A 23,578-nucleotide genomic window follows, 5' to 3' on the forward strand; every position below is an offset into this window, starting at 1 on the left:
AAGAATGAAGTAATTTCACTATTTTATTTATTACTTTTTAATTGACCTACTTTATGCATTTTTTAACGTAGTTAAATTAAATAGAACACAAAACATGCGCAGCATATTTTGAATAAAAGCAGTTTTGTTTGCTAAAGACGTATTACTGGAGTCAGAGGCCTAGAGTTGCAGAATACATTTAACTCACTGGTTTCGAATTCAAGGCACCGTATTATCGCGATTCGTCCACTAATTCTTTTTTGATAGAATCAATAATTAACATTTTTTTTAATGTGTAGGTGTACCTAAAAGTGTCATTTTGATCCAGGAACCTATTTGAGAAATAATGGATTTCTTTTTCAGCTTATAAAAAATGCAAAATGATTGGGAAAAACCAAGATTTTTAATGGAAACGGCATGTAGTACCAATATGTTATCTCAACTGTATCATGGCTTTAAGAACAAATTAGCAACTGTTTTGAAATTCACACAGAAACAGTTTCTGAATTCTTCAGTAAAACATATGTTATGAAGTTATGATTTTCTTTATAAATTAATTTTAAAAAAAACTCAAGTGAGGTATGGGTTTATTTAATAACCTTGCCCTCGAAATATAATCATTATGACAATGTTCCTAAGTAAAGCTACTCATTGTCTAGCATCTTGGTAACATTATATTGGTTTTAGTATTTGAATGGCTTGAAACTTTAAAAGATGTTTTTTGTCACATTCAAAGTATATTAGTACTTAGTGCTTATTATTCATGTACTTATAAGTAGATTCATTGACCTGAAGGAATCCTAAAAAGAAAAAATTAAAAACATGCACTTAACAACTAACTTAAAACATAAAGTCATTAAAACTTTGTTATGAAACATCGAACGCATGGGGGGGGAGGGTCATTCAATTTCCCGTGCCCCCTCCAAAAGATTTTTCTGTATACGCTCCTGCAAGATAGTGTGTACAATTTTACTCTAGTTATTGCACTAAATGTTTTGTAGATTCTGGAATAACATCATTAAGAGTTAATACAACTGCAATGAATGAAATTAAAAAAATTATGTTTTAAGCTATTAAGTAAAAAACCCTGCTTTAAATAAATTTTTTAATAAGTTTAAAAAACAAACAACAACTATTTACATATTCTTAATTGATATCAACCAGAATCATTCGAGCTTGAAGAATCATAATCGAGTCCGACCAAAGACGTCCTTGTGTGTTGGTCCTTTTTATCGCTTTCAGAACATTCAGTACTTTTCTGTTCGTCTGTGCAACTGGGTTTCGTCACAATCCCAAGCTTACTTTTGGACATAGGCTTCAACAGTTCTTTCATCTTGGTCTCCTTCACGAAAGTAGCCAGAGCTATTTTTTCCTTGGGTGTTGGAAAGATAGGAGTTGAGAGTATCTCTTCTTCTCTTGCTTTCTTTTTTTCTTCTAAGCCTAAGAATTGAAAAGAACATTTTTAGCAGGGTTCGTAATTTTTTAAAATCTTTTTAAAAATATCAAAAAAGTCAGATTTTTTTTAAAATTTAAATCAGATTTTCTATATATTTTTATGAATCTTTGAAAGTTTGCAGATATTAATTACTATACATTTATAAACATAATATATTTTATAAAATAGATGAATCAATTCAGTTTAGTTTTAAAATTAACATTAGTTCTCTTAATTTTAAATATTCAATACATTTTTAAGATTTATAAATACTTTTTAATGTTTAGACGTGATTTTGTTTTATGCTTTGCATAAGGTTTCCATCATCATGTACATTTTTAGTGTAAAATAATATGTTGAACAATTACTTTTCTTTATTACATTTGTCATGGCCTATAAGAAATAAAGAATTTTTATTTTTATTATCATATTTATTTTTTGAATTTTTATACTGACTTGCCAACCCGGGGGGATTTTGTATTGTATTTTTTATAATACAAAATGTTTCAATGCGAGAAATTGTGTTTTTTTTTTTTTTTTTTGAGTCAAACAGTCGAATTATTGTTCTGTGTGAAATATTTATTACTTGTGACAAATTATTTCGTAAATATTGTTTAATAAATATTTGTGTTTGTACTCCAAATTAAACCGATTAAATAAGACTGCGGACAGTGCCTTTGGCACTCTTTAGTGTTAAATTTACTACTAACTCATGTTGAACTATAATCATATAACCATTTTTTTTTAAAACTAATTTTGGAGCAAAAGCAATATAGTAAGAGTGAAAATCTGTTTCACACACAGAAAGTGGGATCTATGTAGCTGTTGAAGTCAAAATAGTATAATGCAGTGTAGTTAACAGTGTAGTTAAATTTAGAAGAATACATTCTAAATATGCAAAATTAATTTATAAAAATAAAATCAACTGATTTTAATCACCGATTTTATTTTTAAAAAAAATTACAAGACTTAAATTATAATTTAAATCAAGGAACCTTTATTAGTGAGTTGTTGTCTGATAAGAAGAAAAGATTTCCACATTGTCATTCTTAGACAAATGAGACAATTTATCTATCTCTTTAAATTGTAACACAAACCTTGGACACAGATGATTTGAATATTAAATGCATAAATATATTTTCAGTTATTAACCTCTTCCCGCTCGCTCCCGTGATATTGCCGTGCTGGGGTGGTCAATATTAACGCGTCGAAACTATTATAATTAATTCATTTATTTTGCCCGGAATACATTTTATTTCTCTCTTTATACACTAGATGGCAGCACCCGTCCATTTTAAATGTAATTGCGGATTTTAAATGTAATTGCAGGGATGAAGAAAGGAAATTTGGTTCCAACTTACCATATTGTGACGTTGGCCTCTGTATCTCAAACTTTAAAATTTACCACACAAGAAAAATTTACTAACCTTACTTATACTACACAAAATATTAATAAAAATATTTTTTAATGTATAAAAGACGCATTTCTTAAATTTTCGCTGCTTGCTTGGGCTTGCTTGTTGACTTTTCATAAAATTTTAAATTTTTTTAAAATTTCAATCTAAAAATATTGAAAATGAAAAATTGAATGCACATGTTGTACATACACTCATTTTTATATCATTTTCTTAAATAAAAAATAGACACTTTTATGACCATTTTCTAGAAATTTATCCGATTGTTAAGGAGTTAAAAGGAAAAACTGGAGCTTTTGCTGAGTAATTGTTCTACTCAGTGCTGTTAAAATGTGCAGGTTTGGATTCGTAGAGAACTTTCCCAAAAATGAGTAACTACCAATAATTTAATAACTACAATCAAGTTAAATAAAGAAAAAAAATTTTGAATTGAAGGGCTCGGGGCTAGAATGTGATATGCCACATGATGTGAATTTTTCAGTCGGCCAACTTCCAACTTATAAAATATATTTGTAGGATTTTCCAAAGGTATCATACATTCTATACTATGCAATACTAAAACCAGGTATGTTTTTCTCCAAATGACGTAATCCATTGCCATGTTTATTTCAATTTTAGCTACGAGAAACAAAAACTTTGATCGAAAAGTCACTCCTCGTGGTTTGTCGCATTTCTGCCCCGAGCCCTTCGTCTCCTGAACGCATGTCCGCCAGACTTCCTTTCAGAATTTCTTTGAAACCTTACTTTTAATTACTATAAAGAGAAAACAAAACTTGGTATTGGCATGAGCGATCAATAACTTCAAAAATACACAGGGCTCATAGCAAGTGGAAAAAAATATATAAGTGTTTAAAAGGAAAAATATAGGAGTTTGATAGCAAAATATATAGTTTAAAAGAAAAAGTATAGGAGTTTGGTAGAAAATATATAGGAATTTCGAAAAAGTATAGCATCCAGTATGTTTGGAGCACCGTACAATACAAATCAAAGCACCAGTATCAATACAATTCTATTATGCATGATGTCATAGCAATGTGAAGAGTCACAGATGTGAGAGTAAATGAATTTTTGCCCCCACGGTTGCTTATATGAGTCATGTTTGTTTAAGACAATTTTGATTCAATTAAGCAAAATTGTGTGAGCATGTTTTTTTTTTTGTTTTTTTTTTAAACGTGGAATTCTACATACAATATCAGGGAACTTTATTAAATTTTTGGTCAAACGAGATATCATTAGAAGTATACCGCATACTAAAAATATCAATTCTCCGGTTATTTAAAGAATTTTATCACAAAACATTATGAAAAAGCAATTACAAAATTCATATTTTAACTTACGTGCTTCAAAAACTGCATCTCTTATTGATTGCTAAAACTAGGTAATAATTAATTTGGACATTCTTTTTCTGATGTCATAAATCTACCCATAATCCTCGGTATTGGTACTTTATTGCTTCAATGCTAACAGTAACGATTGAAAAGTCCCATCAACTCCATGTCTCCCTTGTCTCACTGGTTTTGTTGGACATATCATGAGAAAATTATTACAAAAAGTGTGCAACACTCTGCTTCCCTGTTGTTTCATTATTTACACAAAAAAAAATTGATTTTACTAAATGAAGGGAAAGAGAAAAAAAAAAGGACTGCACTAATGGATCATGTTTGTGGGAAATGGTCGGTCTCATAAGTTTGATTCATTTAAGTAGCAAATTTGATTCAAATATTCTGCTATTTTTTAATGTTAAAACTGGATTTTGTTTCCCTTTTGAGGAATTGATTCATTAAAGTGGCTGATTCAATTACATAGCACTCACTGTAACAGTATTCTCCATAACTTACAGTTAATGTGTGTTATATACACACATGCATAAAGGGTGAATTTGACCTAAACTTCCCAACGAAAGGGGGTGTTAGAAGAGCCCAAGTGGAGCATAGAACCATCCATTATTGTAACCATATTTGTAACCATAACCGAGTAGATAGAAAAAAATGAGCCAAAAAAAAAAAAAAAAAAACATTTCTGAGATGAAGACCAATTTCTGAAATTCTTCGAAAATCTACACACAAAATAAGTACATATTTTAAAAAAGCAGAAAAAAATCCTATAAAAATGACACTTTTTTTTCATCGAGATAGATACATTTTTCAACGAGCTACAAGCTTTGAAACATTTGAAGTACTCAAAGTTGAATTGGTACCAAAATCTGTACAAGGCATTTTCAAAATTGATCATTTCAGGTACAACCGGTCATTTGAACTACATGTAAGAAAATTAAAAGCTTTCAAAATCTTAACAGCAGTACTACACTTAAAGTTAACATGATAAACTATTAAAATTACAAAGTAAACTCATTAAAATAAAAAAAATACTGGAAAACAAGTTAAAAGTTGCAAGTAAAACCACAATGTTTTGTATATCTCATAAAAATAATCAAACAGAAGTTTAATACATAAGTCACAATTAAAGATCTAAGAGTGCACAGTGCAGGGGAGAAAGAAGAATGGAACAAAGAATTTTGCATTTTTGGGCAGCATTTAACATCTGACGGAAAAAATATAGGAGTTAGTGAGAAAATATAGGAGAATATCTGACAAATTGTGAAAATATAGGAGATATAGTAGAACTATGAGCCCTGAATACACAATGGGTGTGGTGCCTCCTAAAATATAAATATACATTAACGCTGTATTACAGGTATACTCAATATTATTTTTAATTTTAATTATATCTGAACAGGTAACTTGATCAGATATAAATAACGCAGGAAGTTTCTTTACGTCTGACATCGGCAGTGCCACTTATATGCAACATGAGGTGTTTTCATGTTTTATTTTTTTATTTGACAATGTGAGTTTTTTTCTGACATGGAACTTGTAGAAGTGAGTCCCATCTTCTGGTTTAACAATGAAAAACAAGTGAAAAAATTGTAAAACAAACCCCAACAAAAAAAATCACTTCTAATGATATTTTCGAAATTTTAGGAGGTAATAGCCACTTAAGTGTCCCCACCTTGCTACAAATATTCATGCCTCTGATCTTTCAACTTCTCTACCCCCTCAGAAAGATGTTACAGGTACTGATGTTTCGATGAAGTCAAGTACCTGCTTAAAGTGTAAGCTATGACAAGAATACTAATGATTCCTTTTGTCATTTTACAAAGAAAATTGAGATATATATATATATATACTATATATATGCACTTTACTTATACATTTTAAGGAACGACTATAAGAGCCGAATTCTCTCCGCGAGCAGTGGGAGAACAGAGAACGCGAGAGTAAACAAATGCATGCGGGTACAGTTGTAGTTAAAACAAGTTCGAGTTCAGTTCAGTTCCTTTTATTGGAAAAGCTGACACCGCAATGTTAATGGTGAATGCAGTGCTCCATTCTCGTCCAAATATAAGTAATGGTTATGTAACTGTTGAAAGCTGAATAAAATTAGGGAGTGCTATTCCAAAAGAGGAGAAGGAGGTGATATGGAAAAACTGGCAAAATGTGTTTCAGGGTGTCATTTTACACAAGAATCATCAAGCATGGTGTCAGAAGCATTTTGAAGGGGCTTTTTTTTTTTTTTTTGCCGCGAATAGTAATGGGTAACCAGGTACAGGGGTAGGCGACCTAGGCAGCCACCTAGAATAATAAGTACGAATATCTCTTTTAGCTTCATGAGATTCACTGTTTCAATGCAAAAAAAAAGCTTATAGAGTGTTACATGAAATACACCGCCAGCTCAGTCATTTCCAGCCGAGGACTGCAGTTTCATGCTTATTAGCACTCATCAGCCCGGCACAGGAAAGTGACTGAGCTGGAGATGGAAAACCTCTTAAGAAGACCAAGAGTGCCAAACAAACTGGTAGCTAATACAGAATTAGCACTGACCAGACGAGTGACCGAAGCAATGGTTCGGTTCAACTCGAAGATTGAAGGCAAGGCATGGTATATTCAGTAAATTACCACCCATTAGTAATTTACTGAATATACTTATAGAGTGTGTACCAGTTCTTGGAAATGCAAAGCATAGTTCGGAATTTAACTAAAAATTCAACTTAATTTTAGAGGCGGCAAATTACGTGATTTAAAAGTACGTGAAATACACCGCCAGCTCAGTCATTTCCAGCCGAGGACTGCAGTTTCATGCTTATTAGCACTCATCAGCCCGGCATAGGAAAGTGACTGAGCTGGAGATGAGAAACCTCTTAAGGAAGCCAAGAGTGCCAAACAAACTGGTAGCTAATATAGAATTAGCACTGACCCAGCATGCCGGGCTGATGAGTGCTAATAAGCACGAAACTGCAGTCCTCGACTGGAAATGACTGAGCTGGCGGTGTATTTCACGTATCTCTGCCTTTGCCCTGGCTATAGGGCGGTAACTTACTGAATGATTTGAAAGTCTTTTTAAAATATTAAATTTGTTTCAGATGCACTACTTTAATGTTAAAAAAGATAATTTAAAGTGTGTACGAGTGCTTGGATATGAAAAATCCAGTTTGGAATTTAACTAGAAATTCACAAAGTTTTAAGCACTTTAGAAGTATTTCCATTTTATATTATTATTTTTATTATTATTATTCAATGGGGGGGGGGGGCACTTGTCAATATCGACTAGGATAGCAGAACTGCTACAGCCGGTCCTGACCCGGGATTTGGCTTTTGGATAGTGGAATAAGAATTTTTAATGCTAAAAGAAAAAAAAAACACACACACACATACACGGTTAGAATTTGTTTAGTTCAGATTCATGTAAATAAGGAGGATTGAAAGCAATTTTGCCAAGACATAATTAGAAATGGTAAAAATTATGACAAAAGTCGCAAAAAGGTACCCGGGTACCCGGTCACTGACGCTAGGGTTGAGAAAGCTGTTGTAGAAAGAATAGACAACAAATTTCTAATTTGAAAAATTAGTTCATTTAAAAGAGGAAGTATAAGCTATCTGAGGAAGCGAACTTACTTCCGACAGAAGTGAGTTTCAGCAATCCCGCCAGCCTCTGGTCTTCTTGCGATTCTGGAAGCAGTGAAATGCTCAAGGAATATTTCTTTAACAAGCTTGCATCTCTTTTGTCCGAAGCAGCAGAGACTTTTTTCTTTTCCTTCAAAAAAAAGAAAACAAGCAGATAAATGATTGAATGCAAAGCAATTAGAATAACAATAAAATAAATAAATGAAATAAATAGTCAAAAAGCAAAAATAACAATTGCATTACTAAATGTGTATGTTTGAATAAAATAAACAACCTATTTACAGTCACGCGCGTGTCATAAATATATTTTTTCTATAAGTGAAATAAGTTTGAAAAAGGTTTTGCACTAAAAACGGGGTTCCTTGCAACATTGAAAAAAGTGTTTGCAATTAGCAATGTCATTTAAGCATTTTTAATGCTTTCAATATTTCTTTTCCAAAAAAAAACAATAAATAAATGAATATTTTAAATTAAAATACAAAGCAATATAAACTTTTATTGTAGATGTCATATGAATCCGTAAAACATATATTTTTAACTACACAACAAAGAACAATGTGACCATTTTAAGGATTAAATTCAAAATTTCGCTTCCTCAAAATACTAATTTGTGCGACATAATTTCAAAAATTTAAGGTAAAACATGTAATGAAAAGCATCGGAAATACAGTCAAGCCTGTTTGTTGAAACATTGGTTAAAAGAATATGTCCCTTAATGTAATATATTTTCAAATTTATCATTTTGATCACGGATAATGGAATATCTGGCTTATTAGAATAATTTTCGTGATAAATTGCTTATTCCACTAAGCAGGCTTGACTGCATATGGTTATGTCAGCCACAGTATTGTTAAGTAGAAATGTACCAAATACTCGGTAACTATTCGGTACTCGGCCAAATTTTGATCAGATACTCGGCCAATACCGAGCAGTTGCAAAAAATTTAATATTGTTCAAGACAGATAATAATAAATGCAGGTATATAATATACTGCAATCACTAACAGTTCAAATTTACAAGCCAAGGTTAAATTTTGAGAACAATGAAGTTTATGTTGCTTCAGTGTAATAAATCTTTATTTTATTGTCCCCAAAGTTAATAAAATTTATTTATAAAAAATTGGGCAAAAAAAGGTAAGTATAGAAAATATGGAATTTTTATATCATTAAATTGATTTTTGCTACGAACAAAAATTACTTATAAGGAATAGAAAAATACCTTTGCTTAAAAAATAAAAGCAAACAAAACAACGTTAAAATCACAAATGTGCAGGAATACTGAAGCAGTGTTGCCAGATTGGGGGGAAATTTCCCCATTTTGGGGAAATCTGATGCTCTCTGGGGAAATTTTGGAGAAATGGGTTTTGAGGGGAATTCTTAGGGGAAAAAAAAATTTTCTTGGGGAAAACCTGGGGAAAAAAAACTTCAGGGAAAAAAAATTTTGTATTTAAATTCGCGTCTTGACATTTGGTAGTTATATTGTTTGTATCAAGCAGCGTTGGTTTAGCTTTGCTCAACTTTATGGAATTCGCATTTTGCATTATGTGGAATATTATGGTACGGAATTCGCATTAATAGTTCTGCATGAGTAACTAGTTGATACGTGAAACAGGAAAAATTAAGTCTGATGAAGAATGTTCTTGGATAAATATATACAAAAATCATAGTTTAAATGTACATACAGAAGCAGAGTAGTAAATGCGAGTAGAAAAAAAAATATTTGGCTTTTTCTTATCTCTCGGTCAGGCGCTTATATTAATGACTAGTGGCACCCGCAGGGCTTTGCCCGTAGTAGAAAATTAAAAGGTGTTTTGGTTCCCCTGTATATTTACAAATAATGCATGATGAGTTTCTCGCCAATTGGCTTTCCTGCATTACGGTTCCACATTATGATAACTTGGTAATTTAGTCGTCCATCTTATGATAATTTTGCTCAGGAAAATGTTCTTAAAATTGGAATAGAAAAAGAACAAAATCGAATTTTCGAAAAATCGCTTAGAGATACACACCCCCATGCTACAAACTAATTCTTTGCCAAATTTCATAAAAATCGGTCGAACGGTCTAGGTGTTATGATCATCACAGTGATCCTGACAGAGAGAGAGAGAGATCTGGACAGAGAGACTCAGCTTTATTATTAGTAAAGATAAAAAAAGATAAAGAAAAAAAAAGCGAAAATGGGAAGAAAACAAAAGTTGGGGAATTTTATAAGAAAATTTGGCTATTTGGGGGAAAAAAAATGTTCAAGAGACAAAAATATCAGAGGAAAACTATTCATTTTATGAAAATATTAGTGGAAAAATAATTTTTGAATTTGAGGAAGTTTGATAGAAAACATCGCTTTTTGGGGAAAAGTTGGAAGGGAATTGGGGAAGGGAATTGGTGAGCTAATGAATGAAAATGTGAGCTTTTCATTCATTAGCTCACATTTTATGCCCTAAAAAAGACGTTCCTTGTAACGCAGAAGCACGTGTCTGCACTGTTCCTGTATTTGCTTTTAAAAATTATTTATGTTTGGCAGACTAGAACTATAATAGATTGGTATAATTTGTTTTAATTCTAACCTGATTAATCATACCTTTTATTTATTTGTTTATTTTTAATTTTAAAAATAACTTTTTTCTAAAATTTTTGACACAAGCAAAATTTTTTAAATATTGCATAATTAAATTTCAGCTGTAATATTGTTTCAAAAACTATTATATGGACATGAAGGTCTATACTACTATTCCGATGAGTTCAAATGTACCACGTATATGTCGGTGGTGGTTCTTAAAACATAATTGGTACTCATTAACTCACTACTCGGTAACTCGGTACTCGGCCGGGTAGTGAAAGGCCGAGTACTCGGTACTTGGCTACTCGGCCAAAGTGCTACTTGGTACGCCTCTATGTTAAGTAAATTAAGAACTTAGTAAAGACCATGTAGAGGTTAATGGACGTTTCATAAAAAGTGGTTTGCGGAACTAGATGCAGTCAAAAATAAACTGCTTTTGGTGTCCCAACTTCTGTCGAAGCTGAAAAAGCAACATCAAGTTTAGGATTCATTACATACAAGGTTTGTAAACAGAAACAAAGGTTTATTAAAGGTAAAGATTTTTAAAACTCTTCCACTAATGCAAAATCTTTCTCAAGTTCACCTAGTAGCTGTGAATGAAGGAGTATCAAATGTAAATAAAATGGCCAATTCTGATTCTATTCCTCGAGATGATGTTCCGAGTCCGCAATCGGGTATTTTGTCGAGTGCAAAATTTTGAGTAAAATATCACAAGTATCTATCACACAGTATCAAAATCAAATACAGTAGAAGACCGTTATAACGCCGACCTGTATAATGCAATTCTCTATAAACCGCACTACTTTTCAGAAGTAAACAATAAGTTTTGAAGTTTAAAAAAACCCTCTGTTTTGCTTTGCAAACATAAAAATGGTTAGGCAAATTAAATTTTGAAAGTTTTTTTATCTTTCCATCTTAATTCAAAGCTTTTAAATTGAAAATTAGTACCCACAGTAAACAGAAAATACCAGATGGCTCTTGAAAATGCAGCTGTTATGCAAACCATGAAGCTAGCAGAAGTGCAGGATTTTGATTGTGAAACATATTTATTTGTGAATAACTATTTGTAATATTGGTGCTTTAATACTCATTGCAGATAAAACTCATTCTGAAGTGCTAATATATACATATATTCTGAATATTAGTTTCAAAATTTGTGAAATGATCTATATAACGCAAAAACCTGTATAACGCAAAAGCTCTGGTCCCAAGGTGTGCGTTATAAGTCTTCTACTGTACACTCAAACTTCTTTTTATGCCGTGGACAGGGACCGCATGAAAAAATTGCATTAAAAAAATTGTTCGCAACTGCACCAATAGCTTTAAAAAGTTGTTTTCGCAACACAGTTAAAAAATATTTTTTTAATGCAGTGGATAGGGACCGTATTAAAAAAGTCTCACGTAGAAAATAACACAAAATGTTACATTTAAACGAAATCAAAATAAACCAAATGATGATAATTTAGCCGACTCCCAAAAAATTTCCGGAATAAAGAAATGTTTGGGGCGTCAGAGGGACTTTCTATCGGGATGCCCTGGGCGTCACTTGAAGATACTACCTCGCTCTCATTTTATAAATAATTTCCGCTTGTTTCAGGGTTGATAAAAATCCGGATTTTTTTTTTTAAATAAAAAAAAACGGATTTTTTTTTGTTTAAATCAGATTTTTTTTTAAATTAAAATAGAATTTTTTTTAATTTAAGATTAATTAAGCATGTTTAATACTAACAAATTAAATTATTCAAGTTGTCTAAATCAGATTCTTTTTTTATATATAAATTGAAAAATACATAAAACTAAAAATATGAAAAAAGAGTAGTAAATCACATCTGGCAACTATGGACTGCAGGTGCATATCTGAGTTTGACAAAAACTTGCTTCAGTATAAAGTCCCATATCCAGATGAATTTATTCCCCAGACATCTTTTAACAATCAAATTAAAAATATTTGCTTTTTCTACTTAAAAAATTATAAAATAAATTTTAAAATAATATAGAATTATATTTACTATAGAAATAAAGAATAAAAACAACATATAACATTGAATTATTTTCTTCAAATAATGCTTTTTATTAATTTTTATTTAAATTTCTCTTTTAAAGAACTATAAAATAACATCCATGATTTAAAAAAAAAAAACTACATCTTGCCTTGTAAACCTTTAATGCAATTCACCAAGGACAAAAATCAGACTTTTTTTTTCTCCTTGAATTCTTGTCCTATTAATACTCATATTTTATTTTTAACACCGTTTTGACTTACTGAATGTTGAAGAGGATTGTATGGCAAGCTCATTTTTAAATGAATCCTTTAATAGCTTAACTCCTAACAGATGAATCCCTCTTAATGCCAAACACAAAGTTCATATATCCTTTGCAATTTTTCTTCTCAATTTTATTGACATCATGATTTTTTATTTTTTCATTGGTTTTAATTTACTTTATTTAATAACTATATGAACCGTTCTATTTTCTTTTGGTAAGGTTGTTTATAATTAGTATTTGCTTTTTTATTGGTTTTTTCTATTAAAAATACTCTGCACTATATACACATTAAGTCTTTTGAACTCAAAAATTCATTTTTTAAAAAACGTTATTTAAATCAATGATTTTTTTTTAAATCAATTAAATTAAACCACGATTTAAATCCGGTGGATTTAAATCGCTCAACCCTGGCTCATTTTAAAATAAATAACATAAACAGCACACAAAAAATCGCACAAAAAAAGACCGCGCAAAGAGAGGTTTGGGTGTAGTCAGTTTTATCATATCAACAATTAGCAAACTTTTTTTTTTGACATTAATACAAATATCATCCTACGAAATACACATGGGTGCCATCCTGCCATCTTAAAAAAAAAAAAAACAAAGTAGAACTTATTGTTATTATTTCTAATATTTGGCAAAAATAGGGTCCGGCATCGTTTTTGTTTATCAGAAAAAACATAACAAAATAATATCCAAGAGCAATGGTGTATAGACCTTTGAATTTAAATAACTTAAAAATACTAAATTTCAATTAAATTTAATAATTTCTTTTTTTTGAAAATTTCCAAAAAATTGAAGAAAAATAAATTTTTAACTGAAGGACAGAAATCTGTCCGAAGAATCATAAGAATCCTGAAAAAAAGAAGAAAAAACATTTATCAATAATAGTGTTACTGCACTAATCTCCCGGTTTGCACAGTAAATTTCGAAAAATCCTAACGCTTGCCAAGTATTTCATGATTTTTTTTTTAAAATTTCCCCTAGTTTTTCCGGTCACATTGCAATCCACGATTATTAGGCGTGAAATTCGAACTGATCATTGTTGCATGAGATAGAGGCAGGGTTGGCAAAAACCCGGGTTTTTTAAAAAAGCCCATGGAACCAGGGTTTTTTGGGTTTTTTTTAAATAAAACCCAAAAAAACCCAACTAAAGTTGGGTTTTTTAAAAGAAATGTGGGTTTTTTTGTCTTTTTTTAGGGAAAATGTGGGGTACTTGTAGCATATTGTAGCGTAAGTATATGGACAAAGTGCAAAAATTATCTTTGAGTAAAAAACTGGAAAAGTAGTTAAAATTCAGAATTTTCTGAAGAAAAGTATAAAAGACGAAAAAACCCAAGAATGTTAAAGTTTCAGATTTTTTAATTTTCATTATTACCAACAGTTAAGGCAAAGTTACTTCTCGAGTGATAAAATCTATTGTTCGTTTTTAATTACTACATTTTTTTTTTTTTTGCATTTTACTTTATAGTATTTCATTTTGTCATGCAAAACTACTGTAGAACCTCAATTAGTTTAAATCCCATTTTACTGAATTCCAGCTTAATCAAGACATTTCTTTGCATTTTATGTTGCCTGTTTTTCTATTTCTGTGTACAGGGTAAGAAATATAAAACTTTTTTGTAAAATAAGGAAAATACTGTACCTGTTATGTTTTCTATCGACCGTTTGAAAAATGTGTTGATTTCTAAAAAATTTACCTTGTGTTTATTCGAGATTTGTGACATGTTGGTTAGCAGAAAATAATTTACATGAAATCCTTTTAACTAGATTAGTTTCCTCTGTACAATCTACAAATATTGAGAAAATCAGACGTGACAGGACTCGGTCAAGATAATTCGAGTTATTTATTGACCAGTTAAAGAAAAAAGTTAAATACATTTATTTAAAATCTTTGAATATATTTTTAATGCCGTTAAGAGTTAAGAAATACTATTAAAGCTCAAAATTCATTTTTTATGTTCATTGTCTGTGGTGAAGAACAAATAAAAAAGAAGTTTAAATTGTGAAAGTATTTAAATTAATTAATTTTTTTAAAGACTTCTCACAAAATTTTCAAAAAAACCCATTGGGTCCAATTCGGCCAACCTTGGATAGAGGCACAGAACTGCCAGCTTACCCTGAACTGCGCCCTGAGTCTCTTGTTGAGGAGATAGTCATCTTTCCAACGCTCTTGGTGGTCTTCCAGTCGACCCAGGGAGGGGATGAGCTCCTTCTGCTTGGACTTGTCCTTCTCCCCATGTTCCAAACGGAACATGGGATCCACGCACAGCTGACGACTCACTTCCTTTTCTAGGGAAAAAAATTTTGGAATTGCTCTTTGACACGAGCCTCTTTTGGACATACAGTTGGACTTTTTACTTTGTTATTTAAATTACATTTGGAATTAATTACATTTGCTAATTTTCTCCACTTTACATTATACTACATTACATTAGCGCAAAAGAATGTCAATAAGAAGAGAGTTGAGAGTGCTAAGAAACTCCTCTTCTTTTTAAAATCCCGATTCGTTTGCAACATTACGAGCTTAGCGTTTCCCCTTCATAATATTTAGAAAGTATTGATTAGAAACAATACAGGAAAGAATGTGCAACACAAAAAAAAGGAAATATATGTATTTTTTTAAGTTGTAAGCACAGCTGTGTAAATACTTTGTAAAAATCAGGAAGCTGGGCCCCACTGTGAGGGACTCGATGGAAAGCTAGTGACGGGTAGGGAATCCAGTGACACAGATCAAAGAAAGATTTTTAAGAAAAGTCATTGTTTAATACAGTCAAACCTCCATATATCGAAGTAGAAAATTGTCAGAAAAACATTCGATATGTAGAAATTTCGATATATAGAAACAATCCTATTTTATCCTAAAAGTCTCCTAAAACATTAAAATCAAAGCTAATTTTTACGTGTATGAAACTCAATTTCGAATTTATACGAGCATTAGATTAAATAAAAGTTAATAATTAAAAATAAATAACTAAAAAAAATACAGAAATTACGTTTTTGTGCCTTCATACATACATCTTCATTCTTCTTCAATTCAACTTAATTCGCAACATGAGGGGATTTTCGCTTTGACAGTGTAATCGAGAGAAAAGTAAAAAATCAATCTACTTAACTTGAATGATTTTTACTGAAGCTAAAAGGACTAGGAATGATAATCAACAGACAAAAGGGAGAACTTGAAACTGATTTTACAATGTTACCGGTTACAACTAAGATATGAAATAAATTTGAGGGAATTTAAGAACTTCAGAACGAAACAACGACCCATCTACACATCCCTCAACCTCAGATTCCTTATGAGTTTCTTAGCAACCTTTAGTGAACATCATTTTCTCCCCTAACCTTCATTTTTCATGAGACAAACAGTCTAAAGTGGAAAAAAAATCTATGAATGTCTCGAAAAAAAATTTCGATCTATAGAGATTTTTTCGACATATAGAAACAATTTCTATGTAATGAACATGGAAATTTGCTGGGATTTCGATATATAGAAAATTTTGTTATGTAGAAGTTCGATGTATGGAGGTTCGACTGCATTTGCATTGACGAGGAAATGTCCCTTAACTAAACATTTAACACGTATTTTATGAGGGTAGACTTACACCAAACGGCACGAACTTGAGGGTCACAGATCTGTACGAAATTCTGGATTTAGGTTGATTCCCACTAGGTACAAACGCAGGTAAAGCTGTTTGACTGCATACGCCCTCGTTCAGCTGCAACAGGGGTTCAAAGTTGTTATTTGAGTCCAGAAAAGCAATGGCTTTTCCTCTGAAATTAAACTGCCACCCCCCCCCCCTTTTTGGCATTTGAATTGCAATGAGCAGGGGCGCCGACTTGTGAAAATTATAGGGGGGGGGGGCTAAACGTCACCGGTGATCCAGGGGGCATGTATTCCCATGGAGCCCCCCCCCCTTTTCCAATAAATAAATAAATAAATAAAAGTTCAGATTTATGAACCTTGAAAATGCCATTTTATATATAGTTTCTGATTTATACAAACAAACAATACCTGGTATGGCGTTTTCAAAGTCAATCTAAGAAATGGTAAACAAATTTTCTGGTTCAATTAGTTCATGTCACTTGTCTTCAGTGAGGGACATTTTTACAGTTCTATTTTAGGGGAAGTCGTCGTGCAGTGCCGTTGCTAGGCAATGACATAAAGTAGGGCACCTGACTTGCATCCAGTGGCGCCTACCCACAAAAAAGATTGGTAGGGTGGGGGATATCCAATTTAGAAAATTCTCCAATTTAGAAAATTTCCCGCGGGTCTAACCACGGGAAATTTTCTAAATTGGAGATGGAAAAAGTAAGTTTTACAGTTTTTTAAACATTTTAGAGCAACATATTATCAACATTAGAATCCCGAAAACTCTACTCTCGCCAACTCAACACATGTTTTGGATTTGAAAAACGGAAAAAAAAAAAAACACTTGTACGATACATGGACTACACCGCCAGCTCAGTCACTTCCAGCCGAGGACTGCAGTTTCGTGCTTATTAGCACTCAACATCCCGACTGAGCTGGAGATGGAAAACCTCTTAAGGAAGCCAAGAGTGCCAAACAAACTGGTAGCTAATACAGGATTAGTAGACCAGACGAGTGACCGAAGCAATGGTTCGGTTCAACTCGAAGATTGAAGGCAAGGCAGGTATATTCAGTAAGTTACCGCCCTATAGCCAGGGCTAAGACAGAAATACGTGAAATACTTGCAGCACTATAACACCATCATTATTCACACTACTCGTTTTCAGTTAATCTTCTTTTTACCGTAATAATTCTTTGTTTTAACTCATTACGGAATGTATTTTACTAGGTAACTATCTTCAAACAAGGAAAATAAAAAATACTAAAACAAATTTGAGTTTAGAAAGCATTAAATAACTAATAATTTTGTTAAATTATTGGGGGGGGCTCTGCCCCCTCAAAAATTATTTTGAGGGGGCTCAGGCCCCCTCAGGCCCCATGGAGCCAGGGCCACTGGCAATGAGACAATTTAAGGGATACACAACACAAAATAAATCGTCCCTTCCTACTCCTTTGTACTAACAAGAGTCACCAAATGTCCTGGAAGGGTAAATATTGTCCCAAAGTTTCAAGTTACAATGAAAACGCGATTCCGATTCTCTGAAATCCTGCAAATCAGTGTGGTTCAGACGGCGAAAACTAGAAGGCCACGAATCTGGATGAACTTCTGGATTTAGCAGGGCCGGATTTAGGGGAGGGCAGATGGGAAATGGGGCTACTGCCCGGGGCCTCCACAACAAAGGGGCCCCCACAATAAAATTTTTACAAAATATCCTAATTTTCACGGGTCGAAAATATCGGATATATACATATATATCAAAATTTTTGGATATATATCAAAGTATCGGATATTTTCAAAAATACGATGATCTTTTTGAACCTTGATTAGGGGCATCCACTCCTTCATTGCCCCGGGGCCTCCACACTTCCAAATCCGACCCTGGGATTTAGGTCAATTCGTACTAGATATGAGCCCAGGTAAAATAGTTTGAGTGCATAGGCTTTAGCTTGACACCAAGGCAGGGGTCTAAATTTGCTAGTTTGGCTTCGGAAGTGCAATAGTATTTTCTTTGGAATTTAAAATTTCGGCACAATATTTGCTCTCCTAACATCTGTCACGTCTCTTGTTGGTAAAACGTTGGGGTAGAAAAATTTACTCTATACTGTAAATGCATTCAGTTGGGCAATACTGCAATGCAATATCAAGAAAAGAGAGGGAAAAGGTTTATTTCAAAGGAAAACCATTGCTCTTCTGGAGTTAAACGAAAAACTTCGGACCCTCATTGTGACTGAACTAGGGCCTATGCAGTATCAAACCGCTTTACCTGGCTTCATATCAAAGGCGGATCAAGAAAATGTTCAAGGAGGGGGAGATTGTATTTTACTCTTCACTCTTTGGAACTTCAGTTTCTAAAATTTTTCGAATGGGTGTACTGAACCTCATCGTTTACCATTAGGTGATCAAAGGTTATTATACACTTGTGTTTCTTTCAAAAAATATCCACGGGGTGTCCTTGAATCTATTTCTAATATCATCTAAGATCGTGTAAAATTGAGGTTTTGGAAATTAAATTTCAAAAAAAAAAAAAAACCTGTAGAATATTCTGGTTCCTAGCCCACAACAATAAGAGATAGACTACAATTGAGTTTTTATGACTTCAATTCGGGAAGAATTCCGAGGAAGAGCTCCCTTTCTCCTAACACCATCGAAGAATATGTAAAATTGCGTTTTTGGAACTTTAATATCGAAAATATACCTGAAGAAAGTTCTTTGTATCTCGGCTCAAGGAGGGGGCGATCACCCCCATCGCCCCTCCCTTGTATCTGTCCTTGCCTCATATTGAGTGGGAATTAACCTAAATCTAGAATTTCATCCAGATCCGTGACCCTCAAGGTCGTGCTGTTTGGTAGTTAGACTGCCCCTCGAGTTATGTTTGTTCAGTCTTTTATTTGTAACTTCAGAGATAAAATCTATACATATAATGAAATAAGATGTTTGTGTGTGTGTGTGTTTGTGGTGCGTACCCCAGGAAAATGGTAAGGCCTAGAAAGATGAAATTTGGTATACTGGTGCAGTTTTTGCTGAAGATGTGCACCTCGGGCTTCGATTTTTGATATTTTTATTAGAAAAAAGTTATTTAATGTTTTAAGCGTTTTTTTGCACTTTTTAGTACTTTTTACCTCACAGACCCCGAACCAACTGCACCACACAAATATTTTTTGTACTATACTGTAGGAAATTTAATTTTAAATATGATGAATGAAAAAATTTTGAACATAGAGCAATTTTTGTATTTTTTATAAAATTTTGAAAAAACCTTTATTTCGAATTTTTTTCTGGGTTTAGTTTTTTTCGAAACCCATCCTGCAAAAAGTATTGAGCCCTCAATTCCAAAATTTTAGTTGGTAGTAGTAAAAACATTCCGCCCCCTTCAGAAGAAAAAAGCTTTTAAAAATACGCAAAAGTTTTTTTTTTTTACAAATTTTTAAATGCAGAACACGATGCGACCTGTAAGCATTGCCGGCTAAGTTCCCCACTTCCCCATCATGTGACCTAACTGAAATCGTTTGCTTTCTCTTCACTTTTTTTTTTAAAAAACGTTCAGAGATTTCATATCTTAATTTTCCCAACTTTTTTTTTCTTTTTTCTGGACGTTTTGTATTTTTGGTCAAATATCTGTGCGCATTTTAATTCAATAAAAGCGGTGATTTTTTTATCTTTTGCACGCACTGATTTTTGCACACTACGGGGAACGTTTTTTTTTTGATACAGTAGATGGACAGTAAGAAATAGAGGAACTTCAACGCGGGATCAATAGCCCCCCCCCCCCCCACACACAAACACACACCATGACTTTGAAAAAACAATGCTTTCAAATAAAAGTGGAAGTGCTTTTTGTTATTTTCCAACAAAATTTGCATAAAGAATATGCCCTTCGCGCCTCCCTCCCCTTTAAAAATATTTCAAGGGAAATAACGAGAGATAGATCTAGAAAATACTTTATTCAACACAAAATTTATTTAAGCAGCCGCCGAAGAAGCCAACATTGGGGTAAAAAGGCGAATGATAATATTGATATATAGAGAAAAACATTGCTTAATACCGTCGCTAAATTGTCTAAGCAGCCGCTGAAGGCGGCAACCCTGGCGCAAAAGGGCGAATTGCGCAAAAAGGCCGACCAGCTGGTCGCCGCAGGCGGCTAGTAGTACAATAAACCAGTAGCGGAAAGGGCAGTTTACCCCGGGTGACATCTTTCTTGGAAGTGCCAACTGTAACCTGATTATTTAAAAGGTTCCAGAATATGCACATTACAACATCTTAAAATTATTACAAAATATAAGTCAAGCTGCAGTTAATAAAACACATCGCAAAGCAGAAAAACACCATTTAGCATTTGAAAAAATTCGATCCTAATTTGCAAACTTATATTTTTTAATCGCAAGAGCTAGATTTTAATGTTTTAAGTTGAACGTGCCACTAAATATGTACTTGAGGGGGGTTTCAATTTTCGAGAGAAAAATTAAGAATTTGCTATTTTAGCCTTTTGTGCTTTTCATATTCTAAACACCTGAGTTTGGTGTTCTTCACTTCTTCCCGATCATCATTGCTTACTAAGATCAAATTCCAAAAAAGAACAATCACTTTTTTTAATCTTAATAAAACATAAATTCCATGGGTGATTTACTTTTAGGCACAGAATGATGTACGTAAAAGAAGTTTGACCTAAATTACTGTCAAAAAATTCAAAAGTGAAGATCAATTGAGAGAAAAAGGAAGCAGATAACCACTTACAAAATAATTATATAGGGTGTCATTAATTGTTGGAAAGAAAGCAATTACAGTAACAACATTTTTTTTATAAGTAAAATAGAAAATTTACAAATATATGCTATACACATGATGCACATTAATTTTTAAGGAAGTTAAACGACTCCAGCAGCACATTTTTCTGGCTGGTCGCCAGAGGGCACCGCTGTATTTTACAATTATTTATTTTGTTTATATCGCATGGCGAGAAGCAGCTGTAAACATGATTGGAAAAATGTTTACTTTTAAATTTCTGAGTTGACTCACATTTTTAAAAGTATTGATGGGTACTTTTATTGATAGTTACACAGTCTGATTCAAAGACTTTCAAGTCCAGTGAAAGTACTGACGGGGCCAAACCAGGATATTTTTCTCGCTACCTATTTTTGTGAAAGTGTTGCATCATTCTATTTTTGTGAAAGTTTTTTTTTTTTTTTTTTTTTTTTTTTTTTTTTTTTTTTTATCAGCACTGTTTTTGTGAACTTTTAGAGGCATCCTATTTTTGTAAAAGAGAAGTAGAACAAGTGAAATTTTAGTTTGAAAAGCGTAAATGTCATCTAGTATTATTTTTAACAGGTTTCGTTTTTTGGGGAGGGGAGGGGGGAGCTAAAAACCTAAGAAGTACCAAAAATACCATCGTAATTTCAGCTTAATGGACTATGTACTGTGTACAATATTGGAAATTATGAGAAAAACGGTTCCCCAAAACAGGTTAAAAGATTGCGATAATATTGCATAAATTCACTTTGGCGAGAGACAGCTAAAAATTAGTCAAAATACCACAAAAAGGTTGCTATTTAAGCGATTGTACATATAAACCTGCTTGGAATTTTACTTTATAAGTAAATTTTGCTTTAAACAGAGAAACAAATTTGATATTTTAAAATGCGAATTTTCGTGAAATTTTCGATGTTTTTGTGAAGCTACCTGATTTTATTACTTGATTTTTGTGAAAGTACCTATTTCAAAACAAGATTTTTGTGAAGGTACCGAAAAACGGTACCAAAATCAGCCTGTATTGGGCCCTGACTGAACACTGAAAATACGTTTGATTTCAAAAATAAATAGTCATCTACAAATCAGAGATTCATTCTTGAAATGTGTTTTGAGAGAGAAAACGAACAGATAGTCATCATGACCCAACTCACCGTCTGGAGCCACTTGGTCATTTTGAGTGGGATCCCAGCGTCTCTCTTGGCGTCTGGCGCCATCCAAGATCACATAATCTAAGTTCTGAAAACGAAACAGAATCAAACATTAAAAGTTGAACACCAATAAATGGTGCATGCAGATACAGTAGACTTCCGATTATCCGCGAGCGGTTTATCCGCGGGGCGGATTATCCGCGAATCAATCAACAATCACGAACATGTATTTTCGCAGTAAAAAGCGAATACCAGTGGCTTTTTTTTTTTTTTTTGAAAAATTGTAAATTTACACTCAGTTGTTTTTGCTTGATTGATTGCTTTGATTTAATTTTATTATTATTATTATTATTATTATTATTATTATTTTTGTGCGTTCTTCATCGTACATACACTTGTTTGTTATTGATGTTAAGTTCGGTTGTGCAAAAATACAAAACATTTGTACTGTACTCTATATATATTTTCACTGTTTGCAGAAAGTGTTATGCATCAATACAGTTAAGAATTTGAGATAGGACAATTTCTACCTGATTTGTCCCCCATTTTAGTCTTTTTGCGGTTATCCGCGATTTTTATTATCCGCGGGACTTGTGCCACCCAATTCCGCGGATAATCGGGAGTATACTGTAATACCAGGGTTGGTTGGATTGGACCCAGTGGATTTTTTTTTTTTGAAAAAATCCCATTAAAAAAACCCATTATTTAGCCCACTTTTGGATTTTTAAAATTTTCTGAGGCATTTAAAAAAAATTAATTAATTTAAATACTTTCACAATTTTAACTTCTTTTTTATTTGTTCTTCACCACAGACAATGGACATAAAAATGAATTCTGAACTTTGATAGTATTTCTTAACTCTTAATGGCATTAAAAAAATACTTCAAAGATTTTAAATAAATAACTCAAATTATCTTGATTAAGTCCTGTCACGTCTGATTTTCTCAATGTTTGTAGATTGTACAGAGGAAACTACTCTAGCTAAAAGGCTTTCATTTGAATTATTTTCTGCAAACCTACATGTCACAAACCTCGAATAAACAAATTATATTTCTTAGAAATTAACAGGTGTTACAAACGATTGGACAGAAAACAGAATAGGATGTACAGTTTTTTTTTTTTTTCATTATCTTACGAAAAAGTTTAAAATTTCTTACTCTGTACACAGAAGTAGAAAAACAGGCAACATAAAATTGAAGGAAATGTCTTGATTAAGCTGGAATTCAGTAAAAAGGGATTTAAACTACTCGAGCTTCTACAGTAGTTTTGCGTAACAAAATAAAATACACAATAAAGTAAAATTCAAAAAAAATATTAAAATTTAAAAAATGTAGTAATTACATACGAACAAACGAACAATAGATTTTATCACTCGAGAAGTAACTTGTCCTTAACTGTTGATAATCATGGAAACTAAAAAATCTCAAACTTCACAATTCTTGGGTTTTGTCGTCTTTTATACTTTTCTTCAGAAAATGCTGAA

At 32.5% G+C, this 23,578-nt stretch overlaps 1 protein-coding gene across 1 annotated transcript in view; it reads right to left on the reverse strand.

The window, feature by feature from the left end:
- Nucleotides 1–1,088: 1,088 nt before the first annotated feature.
- LOC129216860 (coiled-coil domain-containing protein 130 homolog) overlaps nucleotides 1,089–23,578 on the reverse strand; it is a 38,186-nt gene continuing 15,696 nt past the window's right edge. The window contains exons 4-7 of the mRNA XM_054851074.1: nucleotides 22,099–22,183; nucleotides 14,731–14,903; nucleotides 7,782–7,920; nucleotides 1,089–1,419 (exon numbers count right to left, since the gene is read on the reverse strand). Coding sequence (XP_054707049.1) covers nucleotides 1,136–1,419; nucleotides 7,782–7,920; nucleotides 14,731–14,903; nucleotides 22,099–22,183 — 681 coding nt within the window. The 3' untranslated portion in view covers nucleotides 1,089–1,135. The remainder of the gene's footprint in view (nucleotides 1,420–7,781; nucleotides 7,921–14,730; nucleotides 14,904–22,098; nucleotides 22,184–23,578) is intronic.

Source organism: Uloborus diversus, chromosome 2, assembly GCF_026930045.1.
Source record: "Uloborus diversus isolate 005 chromosome 2, Udiv.v.3.1, whole genome shotgun sequence".
NCBI lineage: Eukaryota > Metazoa > Arthropoda > Arachnida > Araneae > Uloboridae > Uloborus > Uloborus diversus.